The 18230-nt window shown below is 42.0% G+C and overlaps 3 protein-coding genes across 3 annotated transcripts in view; 2 read left to right on the plus strand and 1 right to left on the minus strand.

The window, feature by feature from the left end:
* The window catches only part of LOC311313665 (tripartite motif-containing protein 16-like), a gene marked incomplete at both ends in the record, with an annotated part of 9627 nt that extends 5642 nt beyond the window's left edge, over positions 1–3985 (minus strand). The window contains 6 exons of the mRNA XM_084443839.1: positions 710–1244; positions 1364–1423; positions 1672–1831; positions 2015–2248; positions 2510–2605; positions 3386–3985. Coding sequence (XP_084299965.1) covers positions 710–1244; positions 1364–1423; positions 1672–1831; positions 2015–2248; positions 2510–2605; positions 3386–3985 — 1685 coding nt within the window. The remainder of the gene's footprint in view (positions 1–709; positions 1245–1363; positions 1424–1671; positions 1832–2014; positions 2249–2509; positions 2606–3385) is intronic.
* Positions 3986–5453: 1468 nt separating this feature from the next.
* On the plus strand, positions 5454–10901 carry LOC311313666 (receptor expression-enhancing protein 6-like; the record flags this gene model as incomplete). The annotated part of the gene is made up of 6 exons (XM_084443840.1): positions 5454–5586; positions 7008–7101; positions 7978–8116; positions 9457–9625; positions 10658–10740; positions 10845–10901. 6 exons carry the CDS (start codon positions 5454–5456, stop codon positions 10899–10901), a joined length of 675 nt encoding a protein of 224 aa, XP_084299966.1.
* A 4411-nt stretch (positions 10902–15312) lies between these two features.
* cUnh19orf25 (chromosome Un C19orf25 homolog) lies at positions 15313–17528 on the plus strand. Its single transcript, XM_084444940.1, has 2 exons — positions 15313–15674; positions 17013–17528. Exons 1-2 carry the CDS (start codon positions 15533–15535, stop codon positions 17240–17242), a joined length of 372 nt encoding a protein of 123 aa, XP_084301066.1. The 5' UTR covers positions 15313–15532; the 3' UTR covers positions 17243–17528.
* Positions 17529–18230: the final 702 nt, after the last annotated feature.

An 18230-nucleotide genomic window follows, 5' to 3' on the forward strand; every position in this document is an offset into this window, starting at 1 on the left:
AAGACGGAGAGAAGGATGAAAGGATGTAAGGTGGTGACGGGGAGGAAGGGAGGGAAATAGTTTTAGTAATAAGAGCAAATTCCACACATTTTCATACAGTAATGAAATGTCTTTCAGTTTCATATGCCTTTATTTAATCTTTACTTCAGGATGAAATATAACAGCCACTTAGGTAACAGTAGGAGAGAAAACAACTAACCAATCATTTAAACAGTAGTCATGAACACCAACATTCATGAATACCTGATTCAGTCATTATACAGAGAAAAAAGACCCCTTATACAGTATCAAAGTCCATCAACAATATCATCCTTTATAATAGATGCTTATAAATGAATCTAAGACAAAAGTATTATATACAATGATCAAGTTGAAATTACAATATTAAAGAACCAAAGTTCAACTATTATAATCAAATGATGGCATGAAGATTTCCTTCTATTAGGCCTCCTGAAGTACAATGCAAGAACGATTATTAGTAATCAACTGAATCTATAAAAACAAAATGACTGAGAAAAGCGTGACTGCATGAAGGCATACAAACCCAGGATAGAGTGGCTGGGTGAATCTAGTCTGAACTCTGCTTCATGAGGTTCCAAACCTGAGCCAGAGGCAACGTTACGTTCCTCTCCTCTTCCCCTGACCCCCCCCCCTCATCTCCTCCCCCCTACTCTCCCCCCATCCTCTGGAAGGATCCCCCTCCCTCTACCACAGTTTACTGATCTCTGCACAGGTATTATAACCCCAAACCCTAAACCCAGGATAGAGTGGCTGGGTGAATGTGGTCTGGACTTTGTGGAGGAGGGTCACTGTGTCAGAGACGCTGTAGAAGGACAGAGAACCTGCCTTGTGATCCAGGTGCACTCCTACTCTGGAGGACTGAGGGCCTGATAGTTCAGTCTGAACATTATTATGAATGAACCTGTAACCATCGCTAGAACACTGTAAACACCAGGACTTGTTATTGAAACCAAACCTGGAGGAGGAGGAGGAGGAGGAGGAGGAGTCTGTTCTGCTGATGTCTTTATATGAGACTGCTATGATAACACCACCTCTCCATTCCACCTCCCAGTAACAGCGCCCAGACAGAGCCTCTCTACACAGCACCTGGGAGCAGCGGGTGAATCTGTCTGGATGGTCAGGATATGACTGGATCTGATCTGAACATGTCACCTTCCTGTTCTCCCCAGACAGAGAGAGGTGTCTGTATGCTGTGTTTGGGTCCAGAGTGAGCGGACAGGAATCTGGGAACAGAGCAGAGACCAGATCAGAGTTAATAACATGACCGTTCATCTGTCCCCCTTAAAGCTGGTATTGTTGATTTATCATTCAACAGAGAGAGGTGGAGACTTCACACACTCACAATGTAAGAAATGTGCTCTGGTCCTGGGCTCTGGAGGAGACAACACACCCACTAAAGAGACTTCACACACACACACACACACACACACACACACACACACACACACACACACACACACACACACACACACATCAATTTTAAAGCCAAGTAGACAGTATACAGAGATGTGTTCAATGTGTTTCATTGTGAACCCCAAATCTTTCTTCTGGTCACATTGTTTCTTATTGGACGAGACAGGATCACTTGTTGCTCTCCGTACTTTAGTGATATTTTTACAGAATAATTTTCTCAAAACTCCTCCAACACACCTGTGAAGGAGATGCTGGACCACTCTCCCTTGATCACGTCCTCTAGTTTCTCTCTCAGCTCAGAGACAGCCTTAGTCACATCACTGAAGAACTGAAGAGAAGGGACAGAGACGCTGGGGAGGTCTGAAGATACACTGGGACTGGAAACAGACTGGTAACTCTGGAGAGAGAGAGAGAGAGAGAGAGAGAGAGAGAGAGAAAGAGAGAGAGAAAGAGAGAGAGAAAGAGAGAGATAGGAAATAAACAGAAACACATACCAAGTGTACAGAATATTCTGCCTAATCAATAGACCAAACCAGTTGATGTTCACATGTCAGGTACCAGGAGAGTCCAGCTACTGTACCTGGAGGAAGTGGATGTGGTCTTCTGTGTGTGAGAGCTGCTCCAGCTCCGCGTCTCTCCTCCTCAGCTCAGCTATCTCCTTCTCCAGTCTCTCCACCAGTCCTTCAGCCTGACTCACTGCTGCCCTCTGCTGGGCTCTGATCAGCTCCTTCACCTCAGAGCGCCTTCTCTCAATGGAGCAGATCAGCTCAGTGAAGATCCTCTCACTGTCCTGCTCTGCTGCCTGGCCAGAGCGCTGGACAAAGAAAGAAAGAAAGAAAGAAAGAAAGAAGAAAGAAAGAAAGAAAGAAAGAAAGAAAGAAAGAAAGAAAGTTCAAGTGAAACCAATAATCCTGAATGTGACAGTTATAACTGTCCTACAGGTATCTCCTAGCCTCATAACACCATCCTGATCTGTGGAGGAAAACTGAAAGAGAGCTGGTGAGTTCAGGATGGTCTCACGAGGCCTGGTATCTCCCTCCACCATAGCTAGAGTAGCTGACATCCTGATGCTGACCTGGAGAGACTCCACAGCCTGCTGGACCTCCTTCAGCTCCTTCTCTCTCTCCTGGACTCTCTGCTGGACTTCCTGCTGACTCAGACCCAGCTTGCTCTGGAGATAAACACACAAATTACAACAAAACATTAAAAGTTACAGTAGGACTCTGGAGTACTTGAGCTCTGTCATAAGAAATGACAGTATCACCAACATTGATACAGCTGGTAAACATGAGTTGTAGGGATGATCTTTTTTTTCTTTCTTATATACACCATGATTCGCTCTTGGACGATGCATTGCTCGATGCAGAAAAACGTATGTTACATAACAGTGTTCGTGTTTACGTTTGAGTTCTGGTGAAGATGGCACGCGCTGCTCTAAAAGCAAATAGTATGGAAGCACTTTGGCTTCTATCTTCTAAAACAAGCCTGGACAAGAGCCACTCAGAAGGCAAGTTGTGTCGAGTTAAAAAGTAAATACTTTGGGAACACAACAAAAATGAGACACCAATAAAAAAAATGTTGAAGCATCAACGTTTTACAATAGATAAATCGTTTTACAATTTGATGTCACTTTGATGAGTCAGCAGCATTACACTCCTCCTGCAAGTCCTGATATGAGTCAGCACTTGGTGACATTTTATAGTTCTTCACTGTATGTAGGCCAGATACGAGTTCAGACTGGACTTACTTATAAAAGACAACGATACACTAACGATCGTTCAGAGTTAGCTTGTCTTTCTCAGTCAAATGGTGATTCAATTCAATATACTTTTATCATATTTTATCCACAATCTATTCTTTAAAAATGAATGAAGAACCACCATCTTTCTGTACAGTATCTCTTGATGTTGTTCATTCCACATTCCAAATGAACCACCTATTCTGGTCTTACCTGTTTCTCTGCCCTCTCGGCTGTGGCTGGCACCGTATCATGGCCTTTATGTGCATCCATGGTACACAGATAACAGATACACTGCTGGTCTGTCCGACAGAAGACCTCCAGCAGCTTGTCATGACGCGTGCAGATCCTCTCCTCCAGTCCACACGTGGCTTTGACCAGCTTGTGCTTCTTCATTCTAGGAACCTGGTAGTGGGGCTGGAGGTGAGTCTCACAGTAGGACAACAGACACACCAGACAGGACATGAGGGCGCTCTGCTTCCTGGTCCCGGTGCAGAGGTCACAGGTCACCAGCTCTGACCCAGCTGGGCTGGTCAGCTCAGAGGGGGCGGCCTGGGCTCCTCCTGTCTCCTTCAGCTTCTCCACCACCTCAGCCAGCATGGTGTTCCTCCTCAGAGCAGGCCTGGGAGTGAAGATCTCTCTGCACTGTGGGCAGCTGTAGACTCTCTTCTGCTCATCCTGGTTAAAGCAGTCCTCGATACAGCTGCTACAGTAGCTGTGACCACAGGGGAGGGTGACTGGATCCTTTAAGAGGTCCAGACAGATAGAACAGGAAAACTGATCCTGGTCAATCAGAACTCCCTGCTGGGCCATGCTGGTGTGTTTGGAACACGACATGGTTACTCAGTCTTTCTCACACACGCAGAGCTAGAGAGAGATTAAGCTACTTTCGTTTCCTCAGAAGAGAGAGAGAATAGTGGGAGGAGCAAGGCATTTCCTGGTTCTGCCAGAGTGCTTTGAGAGAAAGAGAGATTGTGTTTTCTTGTTGTAATTCTTAGAGGTTATGACAACCATGTACAGCTTTTAATTTATGTCACATCATGTCACCATATCTCACAAAACATCTCTCAGTAGAATCTCTCACATATTTTATTTACTGAGAAGCTTATTGTCACGTCATGCTGTTAGACTGCTGTTCATTGTCCTGTAGAGCCCCCTGCTGGACAGATAGAGCACTGTATTATCTGTCATCTAGATTCTCAGTCAGAGGCTCAAGAGAAGTTGCCATGTTCTACAGACAGGCAAATGAATAAAGTTCATGACTCTAATTTTATTGGAGAATTACAGTGCATCCGGAAAGTATTCACACTTCACTTTTTCCACATTTTGTTATGTTACAGCCTTATTCCAAAATTGATTAAATTCATTTTTCCCTCATCAATCTACATATATACAGCACAATACCCCATAATGACAGTGAAAAAACTTTTTTTTAGGATTTTTTGTAAACATAATGAACAAGTGCAAAGTTCCCATGGGCACATAAACTGCAACTGTATGATTTTGTTTGACATTTGTCGCCTCATGTATCGGTGCCCTAATATCACTGCACATGATGACATGCTTAAGGGCAATATTGAGAGAGTACATTTGCCATACAGTGTTTTTCATACAAACTCATGGTTTGGTTTTCATCCATTGTGGCTCGCAGATTAGGCTACACGTTTTTTGTGTGTATGTCTGTTGCTGTCAAACATGTTCCTACGGAAGAGCATTAGGGCCAACAGCAGAGGTTGTTTTTTTTAAGATTCTGAGTTTAAAGTCAGAAATTCTGACTTTTTTCTCAGAAATTATTTCTGACTTTTTTTTCTCAGAAATTCGGACTTTAATCTCAGAAATTCGGACTTTAATCTCTGAAGTTATCTCTGACTTTTTTCTCAGAAATTCTGACTTTAAACTCAGAAGCTTAAAAAAATATAAACTCAGTTGTTGGCCCCAATGCTCTTCCGTATGTTCCTGACCCCTATAGCCGACCCTAAATAAATTGGATTTGCATCCTTGTTGTTAGTGGTCATCCCAGAGACTACAGTATGATTGGCTGCTGGGTTAGAGCTTCTATTGGTTTAACTCCTGCCAGTCATCATCCTTGACAATTCCCTCCCCAGCGCAAATGACGCACCGGAGACTAGAGCCTCCGCTAAAGCGGATTTAACAGCCGAAAGCCAGGAGCATACCGTCAGCGTAATTGAATAGTGAGCTATTTAGTGTACATTTCTACCGAGGCATATCTGAATATTCTTATAGAATTGTGTAACGTAGTGTTACAAGACGCCTTACGAGCATGGGTCTGATAGAACTGTTTACTAAACTCAAAGACCGCGCAGAACAATTCTTGAATGAGAAAAATATAGTGACAGACTGCATTGGGACACTGGAGGAGAAAACAGGGATTAAAAAAAAGATAATTGCCTTTGGTATGTATTTACCTTTTTATACAGATTAAAGTCCGTCATTTTGGCGTGCGAATTTATAGTTTATTGCAATGGGGTCCACTTAGTAAATCTATATTGAAGTCATGGACATTTGTCTTTGGTTATCCCTCACGAACAGTCAAAAAGTAGTCTGTTTTATACCATGGTGTTGCTTTTGTGTCGTTGTTTATAATATGTTGGTTAATGTGTGGGTATGAGATATTCATCCATTCAATAATAATAATAATTATTATTATCATAATTATAATAAATTTTATTTATATAGCACACTTTAAAATGCAGGAAAAATCGCAAGGTGCTTCACAGAGTGCAGTAAAAAAATAAATAAATAAATAAATAAATAACATAAAGGGTAATAACTGGCTAAAATAATTTAACATAACATAACTAGAATATACATAACATACAGATTAAAAACAGTAGAATTGACAATCAAGTAAATCAGTTAAAACATTTACACTCATAAAGCCTGGATACAATCGGATTAATCATGGATTTTAATATGTTCACAGACACCAGGCTTTGAAGTTTGAGCTCCAACTGCAGTTTAAACCATGAAGTTGGAGCAGAGAACCTAAAAGCCTTCCTTCCCAACTCCCTTCTGACACTGGGAACAGCAAAGTGAAGAAAGTCCTGAGAACGGAGGTTGTAGGATCCATTCTTCAGGACAAAAAGAGATGACAGATAAGACAGAGTCAATCCAAGAATAATTATTGACAATCAAATTAGTCTCATAAATGTATTTTAGCTTTCTCACAAAAGTGTCTGAGGCGCAATTCAGATCATCATATATATTGGTTTATTAACAACAACAAAAGAGTCAGTGCCACGGCCACATAGTCACACCTGTGGGCTACTTCCTGCCCCCCAGCAACGGACACACATGCTGGTCCACACAGGAGGAGAGACACAGCACACACACCACTTATTAACTAGCCATCTACCTCGGTGGAGCACCACCTTCCTCCCCCTGGAAGGCAGCTGCACCCTGTAGATCACCTCCCCCAACCTCCCCAGCACTCGGCAGGGCCCCGCCCCGCTGGCTCTAAAGCTCGGGGGAACCAGCCCTTCTTCCTCTGGGGGCTGTGGACCCAGACCATCTCTCCAGGCAGAAAGCGCACTCCCCGGGCCCTCGCGTTGTAGTTGTGCTTGGCCCCGGCTGCCTCGCCCCAGCACCCTGCTGCTGCTCCCGGGCAAAAACGCGAGGCCAGCACCGCACTGTCCCCGTGCTTACGTACAGTGTCTCCTTTTGTCTCAATCGCTAGTTAGTTAGAGACAAGTAATCATTTACCACTGGTCAAATAAACTCATCATTTCCCTATCACGACAGAGCATGAGTTGGATGGCTGTAATCTGGAGACCCTGTGCTTCATCCCTAACTGTCTTGCTTGTGTTCTCAACAGGAGCTGTGTCTCTGACAGGACTTTATTTGGTGTATGGATATGGAGCTGCCCTTCTATGCAACATGATAGGTTTTGTGTATCCTGCATATTACTCGTAAGTACTAAAGACAGAGGAAAGAAAGAAAGGATGAGGGATGGATGATTTTTCAAAAGCATTAATTACTGACCGCGCTCTTACAGCCATCCCCCAACCAGGCAACATATAAACACATCATTCATCTCTCGCTTATGTTTGGCTCTTTTCACTCCCATCTGTTATGTTTGGGTCAATTTAACTCAATAGGCTGGCAATATTATTCAGATCTTGTGACAGGCAGTATTACAGTAGGCTAGTTGATATAGTTAAAAATAAAAAAGTTGTAGGCCTATATGAATTATGAAAATATTCCTGAAAACTGACTTCACACTCACAATCTCAACCTTACCAACAATGGTTCCAATCACAAAATCTGAAGTTTGAATGTTCATTTATGATTAATTTGATATTATTTATATGAATTGTTATGTATATATATGACCTGGAACAACTCAGAAGGGAACAGAAGGCAGAGGGACAGCTGCTGGCCAGCTCTTGTAAACAAGTCAACAAGCTCAGGATCAAATGATTTGTCTACATTTGTATGTGATGGTAGCAGGGAGCTGAAATGGCAACCCTGCAGTTATTATTACTGTGTCTCTCTCTCTCTCTGTCTCTCTCTCTCTCTCTCTCTCTCTCTCTCTCTCTCTGTCTCTCTCTCTCTCTCTCTCTCTCTCTCTCTCTCTGTCTCTCTCTCTCTCTCTCTCTCTGTCTCTCTCTCTGTCTCTCTCTCTCTCTCTCTCTCTCTCTCTGTCTCTCTCTCTCTCTCTCTCTCTCTCTCTCTCTCTGTCTCTCTCTCTCTCTCTCTCTCTCTCTGTCTCTCTCTCTCTCTCTCTCTCTCTGTCTCTCTCTCTGTCTCTCTCTCTCTCTCTCTCTCTCTCTCTCTCTCTGTAGAATCAAAGCTATTGAAAGTGAAAATAAAGAGGATGACACAAAATGGCTGACGTACTGGGTGGTGTATGGGATCTTCAGTGTAGGTGAATTCTTCTCGGACATCTTCCTCTACTGGTTTCCATTCTACTATGCCTTCAAGGTAAGCTGTGTTTAGCTGACACGCCAGATTGCTTCGCATAACCATCTGGGAACTATCTGTTGGAAAGTGTTTGGAAAAGGGCAGGCGCTTTCAAAAATCGGATGTGATTGGATGAACCATCTGTCTATAACCGTTTATCACATGCTAACTTCAACCGCTCCTCCAACTAAACCCGCCCAGCATAGCTGTTTGTATTTCCTCATAGAACGCTGATCGGCGAGATCATTTTCTGATCTGCCACAAATGGATCTCTATGGAGAGCATCCATACTGATTTGTGAGAGAAAAGGAATCGGAGCTGACGAGATCAGGATGGTCTAATGAGGCTAGCTTTCATGTCAGGAAAGGAAAATATCAGGTAGATAGATGTATTCAGCAGCTGCTGGTCTTCTGGCACTGGATAACAGTAAGCTGAACATACTGATACAAAACCTACATTGCTGCTTGTTATCTTCCCTGAGAAAGGTTACAGTAATAAGATCATATGTATCTTCTCAGAGTATTCAGGTGAATTAAGCACAGGTCCAGTGCTCTGGACTCATTGTCATTTTATCTTTGTTGACAAGCATGCATGTCTGCTTGTATGATGGCTTAAAGGAACGATTCACTCATATAAATTGTATACTGCTATGGATACTCTCACATGTATTGTAATAAAATACACCCACTAAATCACTTCACCTGGTAGCTTAAAGGGGAACGCTTTAAGAATAGGAAGTTTAGCTCAAATGTCGCTTTGTCCTCGATGAAACCGATCCGTACACACTAACATTTAACCGATCCATACACACCAACATTTAACCGATCCATACACACCAACATTTAACCGATCCGTGCAGTAGTAAGCTAGCTCCTTTTTCCTCTGTGCGCGCACCCCCTTTATAATGGAGGTCTATGGGCCTCTGCTTGAGCCCCATGCTCGGTTTCTGCTCGGTTTCATTGAGGACAAAGCGACATTTGAGCTAAACTTGCTATGAAAGCGGCGTTCCCCTTTAAGTTACCCAGGAAACGAGCAATATGGGGATCCTTTTCTGTATGTCAGACTTCAGAGTCCAAATGAGGTCGTCCGCTTTCATGCTTGGTGAAACACAAGCATCGTTTTCATCTAGCAGTGGAATTGTTGCTAAAATAAACTGCCCACGACCCTGAAACATTAAATGAAACATGAAAAAATAAGTTATTGGCAATAACTTAGACACACTTGATACCAACGTTAACCCTGGGAATTGATAGAACATCGCTCAGAGACGGACGGAAAAATGATATAGAACATTCAAATTGGGTGAACCTGTCCTTTTAGTACCATTTGTGATCATCTTGTCTCTCCCTCATTTTGTCCAGTGCCTGTTCCTGTTGTGGTGCATGGCCCCCGTCGCCTGGAACGGCTCTCAGATCCTGTATACCCGGGTGGTACGGCCCATCTTCCTGCGCCACGAGGACACCATTGACAACATGGTCACCGACCTGAGTGGGAAGGCCATGAACGCTGCAGAATCCGTCACCAGAGAAGGTACCACAAGTCGTGTTGTTTGTTGTTCGGAGTTTGTTGTATTGTTTTTGTTCTGTATGTTTTCTTTGCAGTGTGAATTTGGTTAAAACCTTTTAGCTTTAGATCTGTAAAGGGTGCTTGTTTTAATTGTTTTTTCAGCACAGAATTTTATATACAGGTTGACTTTCTGCAGTATGTACAATTTTCATAAGCTTTTAAACATTTATATATTGCTACTGTATGATAAACCGAGAGGGATTGTGATTGAGCTTCTCTGTGAAAACTGCACCTTTGTTGACAACTGTTTGGCTTTACTACAGCATTAATAATAACATGATAATATAATAACAATTATAATTTGGGCACTAAAACAAAAAGAAGCTTGGAATCGTGGAACAAATTCCCCTTCTTTTGCCACTTCAATCTCTTGTGCCCCTCCACTCTATCTCTCTGGCTCTCCCCTCTTCCTGTCTCTGTCCCTGTCTCTATCCCTCTGGCTCTCCCCTCTTCCTGTCTCTGTCCCTGTCTCTGTCCCTGTCTCTGTCCCTGTCTCTGTCCTTAAGGCTCTCCCCTCTTCCTGTCTCTGTCCCTGTCTCTGTCCCTGTCTCTATCCCTCTGGCTCTCCCCTCTTCCTGTCTCTGTCCCTGTCTCTGTCCCTATGGCTCTCCCCTCTTCCTGTCTCTGTCCCTATGGCTCTCCCCTCTTCCTGTCTCTGTCCCTAAGGCTCTCCCCTCTTCCTGTCTCTGTCCCTCTGGCTCTCCCCTCTTCCTGTCTCTGTCCCTCTGGCTCTCCCCTCTTCCTGTCTCTGTCCCTGTCTCTGTCCCTACCTCTGTTCCGTTTCTATCAAGATAAACAAGGGCCATTGCAAGATTCATCTCCCCAGACCCCGGACCCCCCCCACACACACACACACACACACATACACACTCCATGTTCTCCCTACACCTATGCCACAGGCACCGCTGACAGAATGGGCAGCGTTTTCTCATGTGTGTTTGTATGTAACTCATCTCTCTTTCTCTTTTCATCTCTCTTTCACTTTTCTGGCTGAAGTTCTTCAAACACTGGTGAAAAACAAGACTCTCCTTTCTGCACAGACACAAACGGCCAAAGGCCTACCCAGCTCAGCGATACCTGTATGTAAAACCAATCCCACTCTTTCCTTTACCATCCCTGCCTGCCCCCCATTCTAGCACTAGACTAGTCTGAATAACCTGCACTTCATTGCATTTGTCTTCAGTCTGTGGGAGCAGGAGAGTCTGGCACACCAAAACAAAAAAGGCTAGTTGTGTACTAGTAATAGGCCTATTTAAACTCTAATTAAATTTTAACCCTTTCACACATAGAGGTCACTACCATGGACAGCTATTCAAAAGCTGTTTTCTTGTATATGCATGTGTTTTGAAGGCATACTGTAGTTGCATATCAGCCACTAGAGTGGATGCTGGAGCATTGTCCCATACACTGCCACCCAGTGGCAAGCCATTGTAAGAGCAACAAAAAATAATAAAAACCAAGATGCTAAGCCAAGTTGCTCATCAATATCTTGACAATTATTCTATAGTAAGAGACCCTTGCAGGTAAAAAAAAATAATAAGTTGACATCAAGCAACAACTAAGGAGTTGTGCAATTGCTAAATTTTCGGAGTATTTTCCAAGTAGTGTATGCATCTTTATACAGTATATAATTTTATTCATTTGTTTGTTAAATACATATTAATTCAGTTGAAAACAAATACACACGCTGTCCATCTAAGTGGACAAAAATGTGTTAAAAATATTCAAAACTTGTTTTTCAGGCCTATAGAGCCCTAAAAACACTTAGTAAAAATCCTGAGGTTGTCATATTTAATGTATGAAAGGGTTCATTTCTTACATGAAACAAAACAAAGGTCAACACAATAACATAATTGTGTGCCATGCTGTACTACCCCTGGGCCATGCTGTACTACCCCTGGGCCATGCTGTACTACCCCTGGGCCATGCTGTACTACCCCTGGGCCATGCTGTACTACCCCTGGGACATGCTGTACTACCCCTGGGCCCTGAAGAATCTTAACAACAGGGTGGACACCAGTGAAGTGGTTGTTTTCCAGTTAATTGTGCTTTTGGGTGCCTGACTGTTTAAGTGGAACCTCTACAACCGCGTGTAATGGTCTCTCACAACAAGTGAACATTTTCAGCTGGCTGTGTCAATGGGTACAGGCCATCTTTCATACTTTCATACTCCATAGCAAAATACATGTTAGACACAGGCCATCTGTAGATATATATCAGGCTTTTTGAATGTTTCAGGTCAGCAATAAAACGTTTACAGTAAAGAAGCTCTCAATTGTGGTTTGTAAAAGGTTTGAGAGCCCAGCTGATGGGGTGAGGGTTAGGGTTAGGGTTAGGGTTAGGGTTAGGGTTAGGGTGAGGGTGATGATGGGGTGGTCTGAATCCAGGGGCATCTCCCCACTCACATTGGTTAACAGCAGATCATATACTGATACAAGTCTGCAAATCCCACTGAAGTGGCTGCAAAGCCCAGTGGGACTAAGAGCTTCTGCTGGAGTAGGCATTATTACTCCTTTGAATGATCTACACTACATTAGTGATGGATTAGAACTGCATTGTTGCTTAACATTAGTATCCCAACTCTTAGTATTTCCCTTTCATTTTATCTGCTACTGTACCATGAAGCAACATTTCCTTTGACAATACATCCTCACTGCCTGGTATCTTTTTCTTGTCTCCATAGAATGAGCCCAGTGTAGACTAATGGTAAGTGTTTACGTGACATTGTACAGTACTGTGTGTGTACAGTGTGTATCGTATGTTGTATGTGTGTGTAATTTCAACGTCTGCTTGTTCTTGTTGATTTTTGTACGCTGTGTTGTTTTTAACCTGTCGCCCTCTGGGATTATAATAATAAACTGGACTGAACAATGTCACTCCTACTCATCAATGGTCATCTTCTAGATTTGTGTGGCCAGGGGACTGACCTGTTAGCATAGAGACACTGTATAGAGGATGTGTAAGTAACAGGTGTCCTTGTGTAATTAGATGTGTGTTGATTGAGTGACATTGATCAAATAACTAAGCTGGATTTTGACAACTCTTTTTTTTTTTAAACAGGCAAACAGGTAAATGTGTCTATTAATAAGAAGTGACAGTGACGTTAAAGAAGACCGAATAACAAAACAGCCGGAATGCCACCAGAAGAACCCGTGTCTCCTACTGATTACAGCTGAACCAACAATACTAGTTCCCATATGCGTCCAAAGGGAAATGGTATACTCTAGTATTGTGGACATTAGTTTTGTGCTCAAACAATTTAAGCCACCCTAAATAGAGATGTTCAGTATATTAGTAGAGTATGCACTCTCTCAGTAGAACATTTGTAATAAAGAAAAAAAAGAAAAAAAGAAAAATTAAAAAAGAAAAAAAAGAAGAAAAGAAAAAAAGAATCAATGTTCAATTGAATAAATAGGCTTAAGACATGGTGACTACTTATTTCTTATGAAGAAGACCGTGACTGAATATTTTTCCACTGAGGTATCATGCCTGTTCTACCATAACATGATGGTACAGTTAACATTAACAGATTAACAGATGACAAGAAAATCCAGCATCAGTAGAAATGCTGCACATAACGGAGTGTGCTGTACCCACAGATTAAAACAATAGCCCTATTTGTTGGGCTTTGATATGGTTGACTCACATTCTTCTCGTTTTCACACAATGTATTGTGTTTAATTGAATGTATTCACCTTGAAGTTTGTGCTTTAAAAAAAAAAAAGTTCTTTATCAGTTTAATTCGTTTTATCAAATTATCAGTTTGATCAATTTTAATGTGTAAATGGGTTATGTTTTTATATTTATTTAATTAATTTTAATGTGTTTTTTTTTGTCTTTGTAGTTATTTTATTTATGCATGATGTTTTGTTTCCAGGGCACCATTGCAAATGAGACCGTGATGTCAATGGGCTCCCCTGGTCAAATACAGTTTAAATAAATAAATAACATTTAGACAGACTTGAAGCACTTGACTTTCATGTTGCCTTTCTTGTGATTGCAGCTTTTAGTAAACAATTGTTTAATTGAAAAGCCTTAATAGCCATATATCAATGTGAATACAACTGAGAACAACTTAACATGACAATGAAATGCTCAATAAACAGAGGAGAAGGCAGAACATCTGTTATCAATGACAACCACAAACAAAACATCTGTTATCAATGACATCCACAAACAAAACATCTGTTATCAATGACATCACAAACCAAATATTGCATCAGTGGCTGAAAAAATACATGGGAAGCCCAGCAGAGGGTGCTATGCCAATTTTGATAACCTGTAAACACAATCTAGAGCCCTGATAAATTCTATGGATAAAGGATATAATATAAAGACTGCATTCACCAAATATTCCAGGTCTCCATTTTCCTTTATGGTTAAACGTTGAATACTGTAACTTGCTAGCTGAAGAAATCTGTGCCGGTTCGGTTGCAATTTGTGACATTTTGATCATGATTTACTCTTCAACCACACAATCATTTGTGCTTGTTACACGTGGCAATACAGAGGGACGCTGTTCAGCCCTGAGTAGGAGGGGGTCAAAAACATGCAGTCAAAGGTTTCGGTCACATGTTGACCAAGCACATTATTTTTGTCACCTGTTCTTACAAGTGTCATCATAATCATTTAATCCCAATCTAATATTAACAAAAAGGAAGCTTTGCCTGATAGATCTGATAATCTACAGTATTTAAAAGTCAAGGCGAGTTCCAATTCATACATTATAGCCTTCAACATATAAAATGAAGAGCATTAATCGGGACATATAAGGCTAGTCTGGGGCCAGGCAAATTTTGATAATGATGATGATGATAACTAAATTGGTGACTGATTTTGTTTAGCCGGTGTTCTGGCCTGTTCGGCCCGGCTCCTCAGGATGACCTACCAACCATTATACATATATTATGTTCAACTCACTGATAGCGCATCCTGTCAGATGGGAAATGTCTATCAGAATGTCCTACGACCCTTTTTATTGTGCTTAATTCATGGGTAGCACATCCTCACAGGTAGCAAATGCTGATAGACATTTTCTACCCATGAATTGAACATAATGTGAGTTGTTAATGTGTGCGAATAAGCCTAGCCTGTTGGTTCATTTTAAACCAGTATTATTTTTGTTGAATAGGATGGGCTCATACATATTATTTTAATAATTCATTTGATAGGCTATATTTAACACAAAAAAAACAATTTATATTTTTTAAAACACTTTCACAAGGACCCCCTGTAATTATGCTAGGGACCACAGGGGGTCCATGGACCCCTGGTAGAGAAACACTGTTGTAGGCCACGAAGCCAAGAAAAACACTACTGTGCATGTGCAGTGGCCTACACTGCAGGAAGTAAAAATCTCATGTTAATTTTCGCTTCATGTGCTGTGTGAGCAACTTTCATTGGAATGAATGCGTGGCAACCTTTCAATGCACCATCCAGTTCAATTTAATACATCCATGGGTGAAGTTGAATAGGGGCTAGTAACGCTACGCTACATAATTCAATGTTGGAAGAAAAAAAATACTTTAGAGTTCCACGTCATCAGTGTTTGTCGTCAAGAGTGCGTCCCCATAGTCTTTCCTCCACTCCTCCCCTCTCATCCTTCCGGGTAGGCTAGTCGAGTGGTAGCGAAAGAGCGAAGGGAGGGAGAAAACGTTTTGGGACGCATCCGTTGTTTCGTCAAGTGCGTCCACTTTACTGGGCTGCGTGCAGCAGTAGCCTAATTCCGGAAAGCCTACAATGTGACTCTACGACGTCGCTTCTGTCTTTTTATGCTACCTAGTCGAAATACCCTCGAATTAGTTTATCCCGCGGCGTGCAATTGTTTATTACTTCCGATGCAGCAGACATTTCTATCTAACTAGTTCCAGAATGAATATGGGTTCTAAAGGCAAAAAGCGTGTGGTTCTTCCAAGTCGACCAGATCCGCCGACTGTGGAGCAAATTCTGGATGACATCAACAGAGCCGTTCCACAAGACCCCGTGTTTACCGTCCTGGAGGACAACAACCAAGGTGAGAGAGAGAGAGAGAGAGAGAGAGAGAGAGAAGAGAAAGAGAGAGAGAGAGAGAGAGAGGCCAAGGTATGCTGCGCGCTATCATGGAACAGAGAGAGAGAGAGGGAGAGAGAGAGAGAGAGAGAGAGAGAGAGAGAGGTAACGTGAATGCATTGGATCGATCGTCCAGAGAAATGGCGTAACGTGGGTTACTCTCAAAGGAAGGTTTGTGGTTCAATGTCAGGCAGAAGACTGCAACACGCTCTCTTAGAAACCAGGTCAGGACTTCCAGCCTCGTCTCTCATAGCCAGACCTATCTCCACACTTCGTTTACGCTGTGCCAGCGCCGGAGACAGGTCTGGCTGGACCAATACATCCATGGGCTGGACATATTCGTCTTATTCACCTCAGCTGCCATATACGGTCAGAAAATCAAAATCGTCAAAATAACAGGCTGAATACACTATCGGGGTTACAAACTCATCATTACCAGACTCTGTTTTTCACTGCCGTTGTTTTCGCGTTTGGAAATACATGGGAGTGAATGCAGCTGACGGCTAACTATGGCTCATTCACCTCCATGTATTGGTCCTGCCTGTCTAGTATGTTGCTGTGGAGCAATAAAGCATCCCTTCTTTGGAATTTGTGAGTACTGGTCCCTCTACCACTTTTGACTCATGGCCATGGAGCACATAGAGCTAACAGATAGACAGCTACATCCACAATAGGATATAGGAGAGCACAGAACAGGCCCACTGGGTGGTTTGGCTGGGGAGGATGAGAGGAGGGAGAGGAGGAGGGGGGTGGGAAGGGGATGAGGAAGAACAGTGAAATTAATGAACAATGTGATGGCAACAAATATGTCTTGGTTCAGGTAAATGTACTTAGCCTATCTAAACAAAAAAAAAGGAGCAACAGCAGTATGTTCATCATCACATAAAAATAACTGATTTATTTGAGCTGTTCTTAATAAAAAAAAATGCTTAGTTCGTTGAAGTTGCCAGAGGAGGTGTAGGCCAAAGCAACTTCACCCACTCCAGATTGTGGCTTCAAGGGCCTGAGATGTTTCTTAAAAAAGGTCATTACCCAAAGTGGATAAATGATATCCATCAGGCTCAGATAAATCTGAGTTGTCATGTTTTATTTGAGGATGCCCATCACTGTTGCCACCCATTTCCCTAATAAATGTGACCATCACATTGTTCACGAATTTCCGAGCTTGTTCGCTCAGTATCAAGTGCGACCAAATGGAGGGTAAACAATGGTGATGAGAGTATTGAACTTTTTGGGAGTGAATATTCTTGAATTAATTGAATCTATAAAAATCTTATTAAATGCAATTTAATTTGTTCCTTAGATGCCAGTCGAGGGTCAAGAGACAACGAAGTTGAGACCAAGTACCTTCAGAGTCGGAGATACCTGGAGCTGAATGAGCAACTTCAGGAGGTGCGGGTTTGCCTGGTGAGGCAGAGGGAGGAACTGAGGACGGCAGGAGAGCAGTTGGAACGCAGTGTTGCGGAGGTGAAAGGCAGAGCGCTGATTACAGGCCTCTCTCATGGGACAGCACACCTCGGAATACAGGAATAACAACCTTAGCTCAGCTCGGACAGAAACTCTGCCTACTAAATCAATCAATCTTGAGGAGGAATGTAATTCAGATGAAAATAAGAGCTCAAAAGACTATGCTCTTGTCTGTCATTGTGCCGCCACCCTAATTCTTTTGTCATTGAAATTGATTTGGCATGCTATCACATAATATGATTAGAAATGACTAATTAACAGATTTTGCACACCCTCACACATGGTGAATAAGTTCAATTAAAATCAATCTGTAATGTATTATGAATAAAATGTTGGATGATTGTTAACTGAATAGTCTACACCTTGACCTATGCCTTTTCTTAAATCTATTACATGTACCATCTTAAATCTATTACATGTACCATTACTACAAGGCAATGTGAAATGTAGACTAAAGGTATACAAAACAAGTTAATGAAACACCATTTACCTTTTATTTAATGAGAACATTTATGACTTTAATTCCTTGGCCTATATGACATGATATCACACCAAATGCCTTTATAACCATATTCATGGCATTAGATATCTGGTCATGCATATATTTTAAGTTGCAAGTCATAACCTATGCAACAACAATGTAATTTTACTTCACATTGTGAGGTGACCTAACTATGAGATATAACCAACTAATTTGTCAAGGGAAAGTCAATGCTAGCAAAGTCATTGACCAAATGGTGGACTTCCTCCTTGGTAGCCTGGTAAACAATACTGACCTCATGTCTTAATTTCACAAAATATTATTTTGTCATTCTGACCTCTCTCTGGTTGAAACCCTAGGGGCATTGCCAATGTATAATTACAGATGACTCAACCTCCAATCAAAACAATACGTACATTTACGTAAGCTAAGCACCCAAATGTCTGCTAGCAGTGGCTTTGAATTACGTAGGCCCCCGTACTTAGAGAATGCTGATTTGTTTGATCAAAAAAGAGGCCTAATGCTTGTGAATAGATGTTAGGCTACACTAATCCATGAAGTCGCTGAATGTGA

The sequence above is a fragment of the Borostomias antarcticus genome, assembly GCF_949987555.1.
Source record: "Borostomias antarcticus genome assembly, chromosome: 10".
Classification (NCBI taxonomy): domain Eukaryota; kingdom Metazoa; phylum Chordata; class Actinopteri; order Stomiiformes; family Stomiidae; genus Borostomias; species Borostomias antarcticus.